Below are 18,039 nucleotides of genomic sequence, written 5' to 3' on the forward strand. Positions count from 1 at the left end.
CCGTGGTATTTAGCCCCTCTCTTTCCTCCTCTGACCATTCCTCATGGAAAATCCCACGCTTTGCAGCCCCTCTTGTTAAACGAGCCGCATGTGTTGCCTCTTGCAACGTCACGTTGTTTTCCATGTCCTCATAAACCCCTTTTTTTTTTTTTTTTTTAATCTATTCCAAGCCAAATTTCTGCCTTGCCCATGAGAGATTTGGTTTTACACTGGACCAGGCAGGAGAGGATCCTTCTCCAAATCTGTTCCAAGCCGAATTTCTGTCTTGCCCGTGAGAGATTTGGTTTTACACGGGACCAGGCAGGAGAAGATCTGGTTTTACACGGGACCAGGCAGGAGAGGATCTGGTTTTACACGGGACCAGGCAGGAGAGGATCTGGTTTTACACCGGACCAGGCAGGAGAGGATCTGGTTTTACACCGGACCAGGCAGGAGAGGATTTGGTTTCACACGGGACCAGGCAGGAGAGGATCCTTCCAATGCCTCCTCACTTTGGGATGAGCCTCTGCCAGCCCCAGCAGCAGCCCCAGAGCTGTGCTGGGCTGGTCCTGGGGACGGGAATGTGTGGGGGCAGCCTGGAAAGCTGAGCTGAGTGGGATCCGTGAGCAGCCCACGCTGGAGGCGGACAAACTCCGCTCAGCGCATTCCAGATGGGATGCAGCCAGACACAGCCAAGGGGGATGACACGATCCTGGGAAGCTCGTCTCCTCCAGGATGTCCCTCTGGGCATTGGGATCCTCGCTGGTGGCACGTTTTGAGGGGGGAAGAGGGGTTTGTTCTGCCTTAAAATCCCCTTTTCCGTGGAGTTTGGCGTTCCCTTTCCCGGGATGTCACCTCCCTGACCTCTGAAGGTGCGTTTCGCTGCTGTGGGTGCCACGTGAAGCGCCACTGTCACAGCACCAGTAGCTGACCAGTTGTACAGCAGGTGTCTGGTGGCCCTGGGCCTGTCTGGGGATGGATACCAGCCCCATGCGCACACAAACCCTCGCCCTGCCCGGCCACGGAGTGGAAAATACCAGCATTCCAGGCTTATGTGATTTGGGAGGAGGTCAATGGCTCAGCTATTTATATCCAGTTATTTGGGGACTTTGCAGCTGCATTTGCACTGCAGAGTTCCTGTGGGGTAGAGAGAGAATTAAATTAAATTAAATTACCTTTAAAATCTTGAGCACAGCGAGGACAGCAAACATTTCTGGGTGGTGTTTGTGCCCAGAGTGGCACAAGTAAAACTGTCCCTCTGGTGCTGCTGTTCCTGTTTTTTTTGGAGATGCAAGAGGGACATTCTTTAAAACAATCTTGCCATGTTTCCCGTTTTAGATCTCAACCTGATACCCTGAGGATATCAGAGCACCCACAGCAGGTGAAGAGCTACCTGGGCAGAGCCCCTCCTGCCTTGCTCAGGTGTCTCAAGTCAGTGAGAGTTTAGCAGAAGTTAAAAGAGAAATTTTCATTGTCCAAAGCTCTTCTCCGAGTTTTTACACAGAGAACAAGATGTTGAGGAAGCTCCAGCCCTCTGTGCAGGTGTCAAATCCAGAATTCCACTGACCCATAACAAAAACACCAAGTTCCAGTTTTAGTAAAATCTAGATGCCCAGAAGCATCATTTATTGCAAATCAGTTAACCAAAAAAAATACATCATTTTTGCAAACTACAACTTTGCATGTAGATAACTTTATTACAGAAGATATCTTTTCTTAAACTACACTCTAGTTTATAAAACATAGGAAGATTCAACACCACGTGATGTCTTTATCACTCATATTAGGCGTGTCACAATAACAATGGTCTGAAATGTTAACTAAGATGAGCGCTCGGCAAGGCGCTGTGCCTTGAGAAATATCCACTTTATTTGGTGTTCTAATAGAAAGGAATGAGGAAAAGGAACCCTTTTCTTAGGTTTTCTTGATTAACTGCTCTCTATCTGCCTGTCCCATACACATTACCTAGTCTTGGGGTGTCTGCTTGCCTTTGCACCCGAGTGAGTGATATTCCAACACCTCTACAAGGTGATATATTTATGATATATTTAAGACTTGATCATTTAGATTTTTGAAACAAAATCCACCTTTTCTTGAAAAAAAAAAAAAAAAAATATATATATATAAAAAAAAAAAACCCCAAACCAACCAAACCAAAAAACACTCCCCCCACCCCCCTATTTACAAACATTAAATCTGCCACAGGCTTATACTATATTTTACACGATACACAGGAAGAGTGCACACCAGTATAAAAAAAGATGCATCACTCCAGGCTAACGTCACAGAACAAAATGTCAACGTTTCACAGCACAGCTGTGCTGGCCCCTCGCCCTCCAGTTTGGCCAGTCCAGCCTCCCACCAAAACCAGCAGCGCATCCCACTGGGCTCCCAGTGAGCGCTCTGCCAGAGGGGCCGGGCGAGCACGTGGGGGTGGCAGTGTGATAATGCTTTGTAATCTCACTCAGGGTGTCTGCACTGCCAGACACACCTTCTTCTTTAAAAAAAAAATAAAATAAAATAAAAATAAAAATACAAATAGGCGGGCCATCCTTAAAATAAGGATGTGGTTTACACAGTTTATATTGGCATTTCTTTCTCAAGACACTTACTCAAACACGAAAACGAAACGAAGCGGGGGAAAAAAAAAAAAGAATCAGTAAAGATATTCAAAGTAAAATTCAGTCTCTTTTGTGTATATACTCCGTGGTTATGGGCTTGCTCTCTTGGAAGTTTGGCAAATACATTTCTTTTTGATGGGGGACAGTATTCATGTTTTGTAGGTTGGTTTTTTTTTTAGCTTAGAAACTGTTCTTACAGGTCTATAATCCTGATTTTTTTTCTTTTTTTTTTTTTTTTTTAGATCATAAAAATCATTTAAATATATATATTTTTATATATATAAAAACAAGAGAGAACAAAAATTTCTATTATCAAGGCAAATGTACAACTATATAATACTGAAATTTAAACAAAGATTCATGACTGGTACCATAAAATGTCCTCTCATATAATTGCAAAAGGAAGCATTTTAAAGTACATTTAAAAAATTTGTCCACACTTAATTTTTTTCCCCTTAAGGGGTGGTGTTTTTAGTCAATTTTTCCTTCTCCTCTTCTTTCTCACATCTCTTTCTGAGATGAAAGAGAAAAAAATAAATTAATGGCATTTCAGAATCACAAATCGTTGCTTATAGCTTTATATAAACATTTCCTCTCAAATCAAACACAATGAACCCCCCCAAACAAAAGAGAACGTCCTATAAAAACCTAATTTGTTTGATTTCTCGAAACACAACTGGTGTCCCACTTTGAGTTCTTAACAACAGAACATATAAATAAAAAAAGGCAGTGTTCTCATGTAAAACAAAAAGTACATAAATAAATACTAAAAAAAAAAAAAAAAAGGAATTCGCCTTTTTCTTTTCTCTCTCTCTTTTTTTTTTTTTTTCCTTTTTTATAAAAACATATTTAAAAAGGTTCCTTTCAATAAAAGCATCCGGCGGTCCTTTTTTAGAAAAAAAGATCTCCCTCGAGCTTCTGGCTCTCAGCGAGCGTCTCTAAAACACCTTTTTTTTAAAAAAAAAAAATTATTTCCTTTTCTTTTTTTTTTTTTTTTTTTCACTTGAAGGCCTCGGGGATGTGTCCCATCTGCGACTGCATACTCGTGGGAGGGCTGGAGATGCCCTCGGACCAGTCGGACACGTTGGAGTGAGGAGAGGAGCTGGACCACTGATCCGGCGACTCGGGCGAGGGCGTGAGGAAAGGGTGGTCGGGCACCTGGAGCTGGTGGCTGGGGGTGTTGTCCAAGGGGGAGGAATAACTGTGCTGGGAAGGCGGCGTCAGGAACTGCGTGGTGGTCATGGGCTGGGCGAGGGAGGAGGGCAGGGAGGTGGGCAGCATCTGGGAATCCTGCGGCAGGATGGTGTGCACGGCCATGGCGCTGCCGCTCACCGGCTGCAGCTCGGGCTGGCTCAGCTCCGTACCCAGGAAATTCTGGCCCATGTGGCCGCCCCCGTTGGAGCCGGGGTTGTGGTGCTGCTGTTGCTGCGGCGCTTGCTGCGGCGGCGGCTGCGGCGCTTGCTGCGGCGGCGGCTGCTGCTGCTGCGGCGGCTGCAGGCTGGGCTGCTGGAGCTGCTGCTGCTGCTGCTGCTGCTGCTGCTGCTGCATCTGCTGGAGCTGCTGGCTCTGCATCAGGTGGGGCTGCGAGGCCAGCCGGGTGTTGGGCATGGCCTGGTAGCTCATCATCTGCGACAAGCCGGCGGTGGGCAGCCCGTTGTGCAGCGAGGTCATCATGCCGTGCTGCAGGTTCTGGGGCTGCTGGTGAGCCCCGGGCTGCAGGCTGCCCCTCAGGGGGTTGTACTGGCCCTGCACCATGCCGTTCTGCAGCCGGCTGAGCCAGTCGCACTGCCCGTTCAGCCCGGCCCCGCCGCCCACCGAGAAGCTCATGGGGGCACTGCTCATCCCCGTGCTGGGGCTGGACACCGGCAGGTGGGACAGGCGCGGCGGCACCGAGTCGAAGCCCATCCTGCCCGAGTTGCCCATGGCCATATCCTGCTTGCCCGCCATGTTGAGGTGGTTGATGCTCAGGTGGGCGTCGGGCATGCCCGGCAGGTGGTTCAGAGGCATGGAAGGGGACTGCTGGAACGGAGAGGTCATCAGCGGCGGAGAGGCCACGTCTGAGAGGTACCCGTGCGGCGACTCCAGCGAGTCCACCGGAGACAACACGCCGGAGCTGTCGAGCAGACACCCTTTGCCATCCTGGGACTTTTTCCTCCGGGCTTTGAGGTCTTTGGCGTCCTTGCCGTTGCAGCTCAGCCCCTTGGTGCTCGGCTTCCTGGCCTTCTTGCCCTGCACGGCGGGTTTGAGGTTGCCGATGTAGCTGTTGGGGGAGCAGAGCGGGGGGGACAGGGTGGGTGCCCCCAGGGGCCCGTTGTGCAGGGTGGGGCTCCGCACCAGGTTGTACTCGTCCAGCAGCCGGACGATGTCGTGGTGCATGCGCTCCTGGGCGATGTCCCGCGGCAGCCGGTCCATGTGGTCCGTGATGTCCCGGTTGGCAAAATGGTCCAGCAGGACCTTGGCGGTTTCGTAGCTCCCTTCTCTGGCTGCCAGGAACAGTGGGGTCTCCTCCTGCAAAGCCAGCAAGGTTTGGTTAGGGTTGATGTCACAGAGTCTCCCGGCTAGCGCTGCTCTGAGCTCTGCGCCCGTGTTGTTGGGTGGAGGAGATGGTCGGCCATCATCTCTCCTCTGGTGAGGATTTGCTCCTGCTTTTTCCTACCCTGCTGAGCCACGTCCATGTACTGGTATCAGACCAGGAGCCCTGAGAGTGACCCAGAACACGCTGGAGGCAGCCACAAAGAGACTGCCCACCAGCCGCTTCAGGGCCCCTCAGCATCACCCCCACAACCAAATCCTACAGTGCTTCTTTGAGCCAAATCCAGCTTCATTCACAGCAGAACAATCAAATCAGAGCCTCAGCGCCAGACATTTGTATTTTAGCCAGAAATTACTCTTTAACAGACTCCCCGAATGGTTGCTCCCTTGCATATATCAGCCTAGGAGAGCCTACCTTATTATTCTGCATGTCCTTATTGGCACCGTTCTTCAGGAGGACCATTGCAGCTTCCACATTATTCACAGCAGCTGCCCAGTGCAGGGCTGACTTGCCTGGAGAGGAAAAACCACGAAACACGACGCACATTAGAGAGTGCTGAGATCAACAGCAAGCAGCCCTTTTGCCCCGTGCCTGGGTGAACCGGTGTTTTAGCTGCCTCAGTACCTAAATCATCCACGGCGTTGACGTCAGCGTGGCAGTTGATGAGGTCATCCAGCATCCCCTCCACAGCCAAGCGAGCAGCCAGGATCAGGGGAGTGGTCCCGTCATGCATCCGGGCATCCAGGTCGGTTGCCCTGTTCCTAATCAGGATCTGCCACAAGAAGGGCCCAAGCAGAGGGAACACCGAACGTTAGGAGGGGCACACAGCAAGGCACTCCAGGTACCCGCACCTCAGGACCTGCAATGCCCTTTCCAAAGGTCCATCTCTCCGGCTCTGCTCCCACTCCAGGCGTGCTGCTGTGCCCCGAGACAGCAAGGGGCTTCATTTCTTACAACTATCGCCCCACGCCTTGCCCAGGTGAACGGGCGACCAGACTCCTCACCGATTTCCCCCTGAAAACCCCGAAACCGGTGCCCGCCCCGTACCTGGAAGACTCCTTGTGCGTCGGCAGAGACGGCGGCGTGGAGGGGCGTGCGGCCCATGTTGTCCTGGATGTTGGCGTCGGCGCTGGCCTCCAGCAGGCGCTTGGCAGCGTCCGAGCGCGAGTACCTGGCGGCCAGGTGCAGGGCGGTCTCGCCCGTGCGGTCAGTCTGGTTGTGCAGGCTGGCGCCCTGGTAGATGAAGTCCGAGATGACGGCGGGAGCGTCGTCCTCCTCCTCGCTGTTGCCGGTCTCCAGCCCTCCTCCGCTGCACGAGGCGATCATCAGCGGGGTGAAGCCGTCTGGAAGCGCAGGGGAGCCCGGGGAAAACAAAAAAAAGGCTTTTTTACCCTCTGTAATGCAGGAGGCTCAGGCAGATGCTCTGCCTGCGATAGATGCTTACTCCCCTGGGTGCACCAGGACTGAGTTCCTGACTAGCTCTGAACATCAAACACGAATATCCTTCCTCTGATATGGATCTGAAATTCCTCAGTGGTATCTCGCTGCTCACTGCTTTCCCTGTTTCATCTGCTCTGTGTAAGGCGCAGTCTATAAGGAAGGCTGCTCAAAGCAAATAGAGTATGGTAAATACCTTCATTATTTCAGAGGACAGACATGGGGAAGATCAAGTGTTTGTAAGAATTTAAAAAGCTATTAGCCATTGTTAAAAACCTTAAAGGAAGACTGTGAAATGTGCAGCTGGGTGGGAGGAGAGGAATATCGGAGCAGCAGGGAGATAACCTGGGTGATTTAATAGGTACTTCTGTAATTTCCATCTCAGTCACTGAACAAAAGAGCTCTCATGGAAAGCAGAATGTGACAGGTTCTCTCTCTAAATCACACACAACAGCAACCCCGAGTGCAGAGCTCTGCACCAGCAAGGGACAGGGAGGGCTGCGGGGCCGCTCCTCCGCAGGGGCTGAGGGAGCTTTGACACCAGCTGACACTGCACAAGTGCAAGGGGTCCTTACCCGGCCCTCTGACGTTGACATCCATGCAGTCAGCATCGATTTCCCCCTGCGGAGGCGTCGGGGCCATGGAGGAAATGCGCAGGTCAGCGGCGTCCAGGTGCTGCTGCGTCCACTGCCTGTGATCCGTCTGGTCGTCCGTGTCGGGCAGCATCGCCTGCTCCTCGAACTGAGGGCAACAGCGGGGAATGAGCTCCCAGAAAAGCGCCCCGGGCTGAGCTCCAGCCTGGCGAGCGCTGCGAGGCTCCAAGGTGCGTGTGTTTGTCACAGGCAGGTTTGCAAAGGAGCTGAGGGCAGCAATGAGGGGTCGCCCTGCTCCTTCCGTGACAAACCCGGGAGCAGCACGGGCTGGGAATGTGGCAGAGGGCTTACCCTGAACTTCTTGGTGTCCAAGGTCTCCTCGTCACCCCACTCATTCTGGTTGTCATCCATCAGCGTGCCGTCCGAAGCATTTTTGAGGGGTCTTTAAAAAATAAAACCACACAAAAAGTTACCTCCTCTGCAGGAACCATTCATGGTGTTTGTCCGTGCACAGGCACAAACTGAAAGAAGAATCAACCAGTTTCCAGGAGGCTCCCCTCAGGTTGCATTCCGTTTCTTTAACCAGGTGCAAAAAGATTACAAAGCACGGACCAGACACTGCTTTTTTTTTCCCCTCCCCATGCAGAACTTTAAGACCCCTGATTCTTCTCCTCCCTGCCACACCACTAGGATCCACCAGCGAACAAAACTCCCACGGGCTCCCTCGGAAGAGCCCTGAGCAGCCCTGCTCTCAGCGTCCGTCGGGTCAGCAAGCAAATTACTCACTTCAGCCCAACAGAATCCTCCCCGAGGGGCTCCCGCCGCTTCTTCTTGCTCGACTCCGTCACTTTGAAGCCCTCTGGGAACCAGAGTTGGCCATGCTCCCTGCGGCGCTTGCGAGACACCAGCACTCCCAGCCCGATGAAGGCGAGCAAGACCAGCGCAGCCACCACCACGTACATAGGATACAGCTGGGAGTTCTTCGTGGGCTCGGCCGTCTCACCTACACAACAGCGGGGCACAGAGAGATGCTGAGACATTAAGCTGCATAGCAAACGAGGGACGGAGTGGAAATGAAGGAAAATTTGTTAATAGAGGTACCTAAGTCTGATCTAAATCAGCACTCACACCGCCCCCCCCCCCCAACCCCACCCCAAAATAAGGTCATTTTATACGCTATTAATCAGAATTGCAAACTATCGGCAAATTCTCGGCTGCGCAAGGCAGCCTGCACCAGGAGACAGCTTCACTTTTTTCTCCTTTAAGGAAAAGGATTAGCAAACTTCAAATCATTGCGCTTGCATTGAGCTGTTAAGACAAAAGGATTTAGGAGGGATTTTCAAGATGCAAACTTCAACTCCTTGCATGTCACTGATTGATTGGAGCAGCTTGGGTTTTCTTTTTCTTTTCTTTTTTTTTTTTAATAACTTTTAGAGTGATAATGATTTTGAAATAAAACCTGGAATAAGCAAAAATAATAAAGTGGGCTTGCAATTTTTTTTTGCAGAAACGACTTAAAGGGGAAAAAAAATAAATATGTGAGGTTATTAAAACCAGACTGTGCTCAAACTCAGCCAATTGAGAGATAACTAAACTCGGGGAAGGCTGGAAAGTTTTGGGTGTCTCTGCTCCCCAGCTGACCAGCTGTACTTACTTTTGACAGCCTCTATTTTGTAGGGTATGTTCAGGTTGCCCAGGGAGGCCAAGGCTCCCAGGAATGCTGCCACATCGGTGGCGCTCTGGAAGCACTGGGAAGATGACTGGATGCACTGGCGGTTATCAATTTCCAAGTAGACAATGGATCTGTGAGAGAGGAGAGTCAATAAGGAGCAGGGAGCCGTGACCACACCGAGGACACGTCTCCCTTCCCTCTTTAACCCCCATCAGTGGGAATTAGAAGGTGGGAGCCCATCTCCTCGCTCCCCTGTGGCCCAAAGCCTGCAGCTCACACTTATGGTCTGTTGGATTTGCCTCAGTGAATGCTGTAAAATCCAGCTCTTTACAGGAATGGAAGGGAGTCTCTGCTCCACAATGTTTTATAATTACCCAGACACTACAGTATCTTAAATAATGCTGTTTGGGAGCCTTCAGATCTCCTCACATCAGTTTCGCTGCTCTAACTGCTTTGCTTTCAGGGGTTTTTGATTGAGTCCACGGAGTGGGAGCAGGTTAGATGTGTGTGTTTACACCAAAAGATCTCCAAACACAGATTGCAGTAATCGAGTTTTACAACAAAGCTCTAGAAAGCATTTCCCAGGGAGAAAATGAGGCTTAACTTAATGACTTCCTGAAGTCAGACAGTCGGTCAGGCCAACCTCTGCTTCCAGGTCCCACCCAGCCCAGCCCCGGCTCCCAACAATGCACAGGACTCCTTCAATCGTGAGAGTCGGCGCAGCATTGCACCAGGGACTCCTGAATGATCACTCCGTTTTCCCACATGAGAGCGAAATCCGGTTTCTGTTCACACAGAAAGCAGCATCTAAACACAATTATCTGGCCTACATCCTTCCCTTCCTAGCGTGTTACTATTCTCAACACAGAAAACACACTCTGCTCAGAGAAAATGGAACCCTCTTACCCTCTGATGTCCATCTGATCGAGCTCCCTCTTCTGCCTCCTGCCAGCCCTGGAGTAGAGGCTGCTCTTCACTTTGTTGATGACAGCACTGGACATATCTGACCAGTCCTCTGTGGACCTCTTGATGTAATGCTTTTTCAGCTCCTCCTCATTGCCGTAGTACGGGAAGATCATGTACTCCCCCTTGGGGTTCTTCTTGAAGACCACGTTGGTGTGCAGCACGCGGCTCAGCTCCCGCAGGAAGTTGAAGGAGTTGTTCTTCAGGTTCTCGGGCGTGATGAGGACCACCACCACCAGCGTGCCGTCTGCCAGCTTCTCTGGCATGTTGTTGGCACAGTCCAGACCGTCCCACTCGCACTCAAAATTGTTGCAGCCCTGGTCGCAGTGACCGTCCGAGAAGTGATCTTTGCAGTACTGGTCGTACAGAGGGCTGGGTGGGAGGGAGAAGCAAGGCAGAGGAAAGAATTAGGCCAAGTGCTGCAAATAACACCTATCTGCAGAGAAAAAGCAGTGGTGGTCTCTCTTTTGTGTAAATATTCTTCACCGTGACAGACACCAAAGCAGTTTACACAGAAAACAGCTGTTTCACGCAGCACTGTGAAGCACTCACCGCTGCAGGTGAGAGAGAGCAGCTGTTAAATTATAAAAGAAAAAGGGACAAATTACTGTGACTCAGAGGAGGCATGGGCTCACAGAGTAGTTACTAAGACCACAGTTGGTCCAGGAATCTGGGACTAAGTTCCTGCTGTTGCCAAAGACAATGTTTGGGAAATGCTTGGATGTTAACATCATCATGTTTCCTGGCTGCTCTTCCATCTGGGGTCTCCCTGCCTTGAAACTGACTGTGTTACTGCTGCGAGTTGGAGGATTCATTTCTGTGGAGGGATACAAGCAAGGACAGGGAAGCCATCTGCAATGAGTCAAACCCAGAGAGCTTCCAAGTGGATGTAAACTCAGAAGGACCACAGGGAGACGTGACTACATTGAGTTCCAGCCCCCACAGGCAGCAGAACAGAATGTTGGGAGCCAACAGCAGGCCTGAGTTGAGGAGTTTTACCAGGTCCCAATCAGAAGAACTACAGGGTCACCACAGACAGTGACCTTCACGGGCTTTAAAACAATGAGTTTTTAAAGAAACCACTTACTTGCACTGCCCCTCGTATTTCTGGCAGTCAAACCCGTCGTAGAGGCAGCCAGCGTTATTGCACTGAGAGTCACACTTGCCGTCGTTGAAATACTTCCAGCACTGCAGGGACTGGGAGCAGTTCTTCCAGGGGTCGTTGAAGTTGAGGGAGCAGTCGCCCCCGTCCCAGCCGCAGGCGTGGTTGTTGCACTTCCCGTCGCAGATCTTGTTGCCGGCGTACCCCGCGCACACGGCGATCTCGCACTTCTCCTCGATCTTGGGCGGGATGATGTCCTGCCCGATGCCGCCCTGGAAGTCGAAGTCCAGGATGTGGCAGTTGAGGCCGTTGAAGTTGGCGGGGCAGTTGCAGCGGTAGTAGGGGGAGGCGTCGCTGAAGAACTCGCAGGTGCCCCCGTTGTAGCAGGGGTTGGAGGTGCAGGGGCTGCTGGCCGGGTACTGGCACTCGGGGCCCGTGAAGGCCGGCGTGCACATGCACTTGGAGCTCTTGTGGATGGAGATGCAGGTGCCACCGTTGAGGCAGTGCAGGTTCCCGCAGGTGCGGGAGTCGTTCTCGCAGGTGGCGCCCACGAAGCCCTGGGGGAGGCACGGCAAGCAGGGAGTCAGAACCGCTGATGCTGCCCTACAGGCAGCATCAACACGCGTGTGGTCTGGGAAACTGAGAGTCGCCCTCTAAAACTGGCGATGGGCAATAATCTTGAACGTGAAGCTCGTTAGAGCATCCCTTCAAAGTGAAGGGAGCTCTTCTCCATAGCTGCCTGTCCCACTCTGCATGGTGCGAATAACATCCAGCCTGTTCAATCTTCACCCTGAGCCATCCTCTCCCTAACTCTATTCCAGCACCCTTGCAAGCGTGGAGGGTGCACATTTACGGATCCACCCACAGCAAAGCAGTCTCCCATCCACGCCTATCCCAGCTGGGGAAGCCTCAGGGGCTAAACTGGCCTCTTGACCACCTCTCACGCCCACGCGACATTCCCCGCTCCGAGCTGGAGGGGAGCAGGCACCTACCGGGGGGCACTTGCAGATGAAGCCGCGGCCGGTGTTGCTGGCAACAGCACAGGTTCCCCCATTCCTGCAGGGTTTGCCTTTGCAGCCGTCCACCACGGTGTCACAGCGGCGGCCTGCGAGGGAGAGGAGCGTGTGAGGAGCAGACGGAGGCGTGCAGGGGTGCCTGGCGGGGCCGGGGGCTGCGGGCTGGACGCCGGGAGCAGCGGGGGACGCGGCGCTCACCCGCGTAGCCAGGCCGGCACTCGCATTTGTAGTCGTTGACCCGCTGCACGCAGTTCTGGGTGCCGCGGGCGTCGCAGGGGTTGGACAGGCACTCGTTGACATCTCCCTCGCAGCGCTCCCCTACAAAGCCAGGGGGGCAGATGCAGCTGTAGCCACCTACCCGATCCTTGCACTTGCCATTGTTAAAGCACTTGGGCCCCAGGGTGACAGGATCAAAGAAAGGGCTGCAGTCATCCACATTGATCTCACAGTGCACCCCTAAGAGAGAGGGGGGAACAACCCACACAGCTCATCAAACAGTATCGGGGGGCTCGCTGCTCCCCTCTGCGGGCCTCCCCTGCCCAGTGGCAGCCTGAGCCACCTCTGGGGCGGCAGGGACACGGCACCACGTGGCCAAGGCCGCGTGGCCTTGATGGCTAAGCCCACAAGCGAACGCAGACCTCGCCCGCCGCGATTGCTGCTGCCAGCCCGAGCAGCTAATGAGCAGAATCCAAGGATATCTGCACTCAGCCCACTAATGCCCCAGCCTGGGGAATTAATTTACCTTGAGTTCCTCTGGGGCAGGAGCATTTGTAGGTATTGATGAGATCGATGCAGGTTCCTCCGTTCTGGCATGGGTGGGACAAGCACTCATTGATCTCCTCTGAGCAGTTAACTCCATGATAACCAGCCACACACTGCAAGGAGGAAAGAGGGGAACCATCAGAGAGGGCTCCTTCCATTCCCACATGGCTCTAGGAGCACAGCCTGCAACTTGGTAAAGGGGCATCATGCAAGGGCAGCATCTTGGGCAGCAGAAAGGCAGTAACAGAGGCTTTTTCCCTGGGAATTCCTGACCCCAGGCACCCACCTCACAGGAGTAGCCTCCCAGGTAGTCTGTGCAGGTGGCTCCGTTCTGGCAGGGGTTGGGGGAGCATTCATCCACCTGCTCCTCGCAGTAGCTGCCGGTGTAGCCAGCTTGGCAGCGGCAGAAATGAGTGTTGCCAGTGTCAACACAGAGCCCCGAGTTCCTGCAGAGGTGCGCTACATCGATACCTGCCAGGGAGAGCAGAGCGAGATGCAGGGACCTTGGTGACACCCACACCCCACAGGGCCGTGTCCTGCCCACCGCACATCCCACAGGGAATCACAGCCTTGGGGGTGAACTGCTAGAGCAATCCTTGAGATCGCTCTGTGCCAAAGATCCAAGAGAACCGGCTGCACCCCTGCTCAGAGCCCAGCACAGGGGACCCCAGCCTGGCCCTGTACACACGGCGGGGCGTTACCTTGCTGCTTGGCAGCCACCTCGCAGGACACGCTGGGGACGTCGCAGTAGAGCCCCGTCCAGCCGCTGTTGCACTCGCAGTGGTACAGGTTGCTGGTCTGCCAGCACTTGCCTCCGTTTTTGCAGGGCGAGGAGTCACACCAGCGCACCAGGTTCTGGGGGAGCGGAGCAAGAGATGAGCGTGAGGACCCAGCAGGGCTCCAGCAGGAGCGCAGCGACCCCCCCAGATCCCCACAGCAGCCTCCCCCCAAAAGCTTCCCGTACCTGGCAGTTGAGGCCGGTGTATCCCTGGGGACAGGTGCACTTGTACGTGCCGTAGCTGTCCTGACACGTGCCCCCGTTGAGGCACGGCTTGGAGTCGCACTCGTTGATGTTGTGCTCGCAGTAGCTGCCCGTGAAGCCGGGCAGGCACACGCAGGTGAAGGTGTTGATGCCGTCCACGCACGTGCCGCCGTTGAAGCAGGAGCTGGGGACGCAGACATCGCACCCCAGTCAGCCGCCGCTGCTCGTGCCCCACGCCCAGGGCCCCACGCACCCACCCAGGACCCCAGCCCCTTGTCCCAGCTGTACCTCTCCGTGCAGTCGGGGGTGTTGTTCTCGCAGTGGATGCCGCTGAAGCCGGAGGGGCAGGTGCAGGTGTAGCTGTTGACGCAGTCGGTGCAGTTGGCCCCGTTCTTGCAGGGGTTGCTGGCGCACTCGTTGATGTCCTCCTCGCACTTGGGCCCACGGAAGCCAGCCAGGCACTCGCAGAAGAACGTGCCAATGCCATCGGAGCAGGAGCCACCGTTGTGGCACGGATCTGGAGAGGAGGGACGTGCAGGTGAAGGTGTGACGGGGACGGCTGCGGTGCTGCCCCGCAGCACTGTCCCCGCACGCATTCCCTGGCCACGTGAGCAATGGGACCGAGCCCGTGGACTGGGCAGAAGCCAGACCAGCCCCACCAGGAGACTGGGCACAAGGAGAACCCATGGCACACCCCAGCTTCTTTCCTCCTGCTCCCATCTTGGACTGACACAGCTCGACAGGGACGTGCGTGAGGTGGCCCAAAAGCCAAGCGAGGCTCGCAGCACAGCCCAGGCCACAGTGGCAGCCAGGGCTGGTCCATGCCAGCCCCAGGAAGGGTGATGAGGCTCAGGGCTGGGCTGGGTGCAGTTTGGGGCAGCCCCTGCTCTTACTGGGCTTGCAGTCGTCGATGTCGGTGTCGCAGTTGCGGCCGGAGAAGCCGGTCCGGCAGGCGCAGCGGTAGCTCCCGTTGGTGTTCTGGCACGTGGCCCCGTTCCTGCAGGGGCTCTTCACGCACTCATTGATGTCAATCTCACAGGTCTGACCTGGGGACAGAGCAGGACAGGGTTTGTGTGGGCTGGGGGTGCTGGTGAAAGCCCCAGGGGTGACAGTGACATCTGGGGCACCGCTCACACCAGGGCAGAAGCCAAGGGATGCCGTGGTTGTGTCCCATCCACTCAGCTGAGCCATGGGGCAGGTCAGGACCCTCCCCAAGGCTTGGCCCCCTCCCCTGTGCCTTCCCCTCCCTGAGGGAAAGGTTCTGACCCCCAAAAGGGCCACGTCCACACCTTGCCAGCCAGGGGGGCAACTGCAGGAGAAGCTCTTGTAGTCCTCCGACTCCTGGCACTCGCCGCCGTTCTTGCAGGGGCTGCCAGCACAGGGGGCCAGCACGTCCTCACAGGTGGCTCCTGAACAGGCACAAACACCTGCTGACACCCTCCAAAATGACAGGTGGCCCACGGCCCTGCTATCCCTGCCCCCTGCCTTGGGCTGCTGCCAGTGTGGGGAAGGCTCTGGACCTCCCCAGCACCCCAGGGCAGCCCAGCTGGGGCTGTGTCCTCCATTCCGGGTCACCCATGACCCTGAACCCCCCCCAGACTTTTAAGCCTTGGCTATCTGGGCTGCATGAAAGCACTGCACACTTCCTTTGGCAGGGAAGTGCTGCTCGGGGTGTCTTTTCCCCCTTGCACTCCCTCCCCCCTTCCCTCTCCGCTGCTTTTCCTGTTTACGTCCAGCCAAGGGACACGTTCCCTCCGAACCCTTATCTTCCCTGTCAGCCAATATCTCCTGAACTGGCCTTTGCTATTTTCCAGAGCCTTCCCCTCCCTGCCTGCCCAGTCCTCGTCCCCCCCAGGGGTTTCTATGGCCACTGGCGAGGGCAGGAAACAGCTCACGGCTTCCTGCAATTGTGCCGGGCTGCGCGAGCGGAAGCGCAGGCCCGGCAAACAGGAATTGGCTCAGCAGAATCCCCCGGCCCCTCGGCCTCGGATCGCCTTTTCCAGCGCGGGCATCACGGCTGGGGAACGGTGGGGTGTGAGTGGGGCGGCCCCTGGGTGCTGCTGCCCCCGAGCCACCGCCCTGGTGCCCCTCCAGGAGGAGGAGGAGGAGGAAGAGGAGGAAGCTGTGGCCGGCAGCTTCTCAAAGCTCCTGCTGGTTTCCTCCAGCTGCGCTGTGGAGAGGTGGGGCCGTGGCTGTGGGCAGCCCCTCGGCAGGGCAGGGTGAGAGAAGCCTTTGTGCTCAGAGCCAGCTCACCGCAGGGGCTGGGGACCAGTTTGGTGACACACGTGAAGCAGGAAAAGCCCAGAGAGCCGTGGTGGCACACGGGGTGCTGCCCTCACCTGTGTAGGGCAGCAGGCAGTTGCAGGTGTAGCCAGCAACATCATCAATGCACGTGCCCTGGTTCAGGCAGGGGTTGGATGCACACTCGTTGATATTGGTCTGGCAGTTGGGGCCTGCGTGAAGGAAAATAGATAGAAGTGGCTGTGATGGAGGAGTGCTGGTGGCAGGGGGCTGAGGGCACGCTGGGGACACGGTGACAGTGACAACAGCACATCCATCGCCCTGGGAAAGCCTCCTGTGCTCAGCTCCAGCCCTGAACTCTGCTGAGGGTCCCAGGACGGCTGCACAGCCACACCTGGAGCTCCACCGTACCCAGCGTGAAGCCTCCAGCCCACCCAGCATCAGGAGAACACCCACAGCTCCCACGCAGGCCTCGGCGTGGGGGGAACATGGCAGCGTCCCTGGCTGCACCCCGAGAGTAATGGAATCACAGACATAATGCTGGAAAAGCCCTCTAAGGTCATCAAGTCCGACCATAAACCAGCATCACTGTGATCCACACCCACAGCCCTTCTGAACGCTTCCAGTCATGGTGACTCCACCACTTCCCTGGGCAGCTTGATCCACCATTTCCAGGAAGGGATTTCTCAGGATATCCCATCTAACCCCGCACTTACCGCTGAAGCCCTCCCTGCAGGTGCAGATGTAGCCGCTGGTCATGTCCTTGCAGGTGCCACCGTTCATGCAGGGATTGGATTCACACTCGTTGTTGTTAATGTCACAGTTTGTCCCACTCCAGCCAGGGTCGCAGTCACACTTGTAGCTTTGGGGAAAAATTGGGGCATAAAGAGCTGCTCCACCCTGGCCCTCTGGGCTGCACCAGCCACCATTTATCCAGCGAACCCTATCCCTTCAGGGAAACATCCCATGGCACTGGCCCACAGCACGGACAAGCACCAACTCAAAGGGACAGACGCTCACTCTCCTCTAACCCTGACGTTTTTGGGGACCCTTTGGTCCCTGCAGCCCCCCAGCACCCCCCGCACCCTCCAGCCTACCCATTCAATCCATCGTGGCATTTCCCGTGGATGCAGGGGTTGCTGTTGCACTCGTTGACTTCGGACAGGCACTTGGGGTCGTGGAAGCCCTCGGGGCACACGCAGGTGAAGCCGTTGATGCCGTCCTTGCACGTGCCCCCGTTGTGGCAGGGGTTGCTGGCACACTCGTCAATGTTGATGTTGCACATGCGCCCTGGGAAAGGGGGAGCAGGGAACAGTCACCCCGTGAGCGTGGACGGCACGGCGCGGTGGGGAGCGCGCCCACCAGGCAGACCCCCCTCCAGCCGCCCAGGGAACGTCTGCTGGAGGCTGGGATCGCAGGACACACTGCATGCTGGCTGCAGAGGAGTGGGCTGCCCTGCAGGCAGGGTGACTTCACACCCTGCACGGCCTGCCTGCCTTCATTAAATGTGACTGGGAAGAGGCCGTGCCCTGCGCTGCTTTGGTGCAGGAGGGAACACCGAAGGGAGGAGGTTTCAGGCTGTAACCCTACCTGCCACGGCCGACAAAGCCAGGCTTTATTTCGGCTCCGGGCGGGCCCGAGGACAAGGGGCCGTGCAAGCGGGGAGCGCTGGGGGCTGCTCCCATCAAAGCCCTCCACCATTTCCAGCAGCCATCAAACAAACCAGTCGGACAAGGCAGCAACCTGATACCCATGGGAGTGGGCGCAGCGGGAGTCGAATTCACAGCACCAGACACCCCTTTGATTTCGGACTGAGCCGGGGTCATCCTCCTGAGCAGGCAGGAGCGCTGGAGGGTGTAAAACCTCCTACAAGCGGGATGGCAGCATCCCCCCTCCCCACTGCACCCTCGTCCTGGTTTTGTGAGGCACCAGCAGCTGCAGCTCCCCAGGGTGTGAGGCCCTGCTCTCACCTGTGTACCCCGGCTCGCAGGTGCACTCGTAGCCATTGATCTTGTCGATGCACTTGCCGTAGTCGCAGGGGTTGCTGGCACAGTCATCCAGGTTGATCTCGCAGTTGGAGCCTGGGGAGGAGAGGGGAGGTTGTTAGGGGGTCCCCAGGAGGAGAGGGGTGTCATTAG

General features: G+C 55.4%; 2 protein-coding genes across 3 annotated transcripts in view; both read right to left on the reverse strand.

Moving 5' to 3' along the window:
* Positions 1-1,175, reverse strand: part of SEC16A (SEC16 homolog A, endoplasmic reticulum export factor) — a 31,580-nt gene extending 30,405 nt beyond the window's left edge. Inside the window, exon 1 of the mRNA XM_040083063.2 lies at positions 1,155-1,175. The gene's annotated coding sequence lies outside the window, so the exon portion shown is untranslated. The remainder of the gene's footprint in view (positions 1-1,154) is intronic.
* Positions 1,176-1,605: 430 nt separating this feature from the next.
* The window catches only part of NOTCH1 (notch receptor 1), a 42,303-nt gene continuing 25,869 nt past the window's right edge, over positions 1,606-18,039 (reverse strand). The window contains exons 12-34 of one of the 2 annotated variants that reach the window (XM_040083157.2): positions 17,872-17,982; positions 16,999-17,191; positions 16,618-16,763; positions 16,000-16,113; positions 14,950-15,069; positions 14,554-14,706; positions 13,949-14,177; positions 13,643-13,844; positions 13,380-13,533; positions 12,965-13,149; positions 12,659-12,791; positions 12,115-12,234; positions 11,893-12,005; positions 10,886-11,457; positions 9,742-10,170; positions 8,818-8,966; positions 7,950-8,166; positions 7,515-7,605; positions 7,146-7,311; positions 6,181-6,476; positions 5,758-5,905; positions 5,548-5,645; positions 1,606-5,108 (exon numbers count right to left, since the gene is read on the reverse strand). In XM_040083157.2, coding sequence (XP_039939091.1) covers positions 3,600-5,108; positions 5,548-5,645; positions 5,758-5,905; positions 6,181-6,476; positions 7,146-7,311; positions 7,515-7,605; positions 7,950-8,166; positions 8,818-8,966; positions 9,742-10,170; positions 10,886-11,457; positions 11,893-12,005; positions 12,115-12,234; positions 12,659-12,791; positions 12,965-13,149; positions 13,380-13,533; positions 13,643-13,844; positions 13,949-14,177; positions 14,554-14,706; positions 14,950-15,069; positions 16,000-16,113; positions 16,618-16,763; positions 16,999-17,191; positions 17,872-17,982 — 5,648 coding nt within the window. In that variant the 3' untranslated portion in view covers positions 1,606-3,599. Of the gene's footprint in view, positions 5,109-5,547; positions 5,646-5,757; positions 5,906-6,180; positions 6,477-7,145; positions 7,312-7,514; positions 7,606-7,949; positions 8,167-8,817; positions 8,967-9,741; positions 10,171-10,885; positions 11,458-11,892; positions 12,006-12,114; positions 12,373-12,658; positions 12,792-12,964; positions 13,150-13,379; positions 13,534-13,642; positions 13,845-13,948; positions 14,178-14,553; positions 14,707-14,949; positions 15,070-15,999; positions 16,114-16,617; positions 16,764-16,998; positions 17,192-17,871; positions 17,983-18,039 lie in introns of both variants that reach the window. The other variant, XM_040083155.2, reaches the window with a different exon arrangement.

This window comes from Hirundo rustica, chromosome 20, assembly GCF_015227805.2.
Source record: "Hirundo rustica isolate bHirRus1 chromosome 20, bHirRus1.pri.v3, whole genome shotgun sequence".
NCBI lineage: Eukaryota > Metazoa > Chordata > Aves > Passeriformes > Hirundinidae > Hirundo > Hirundo rustica.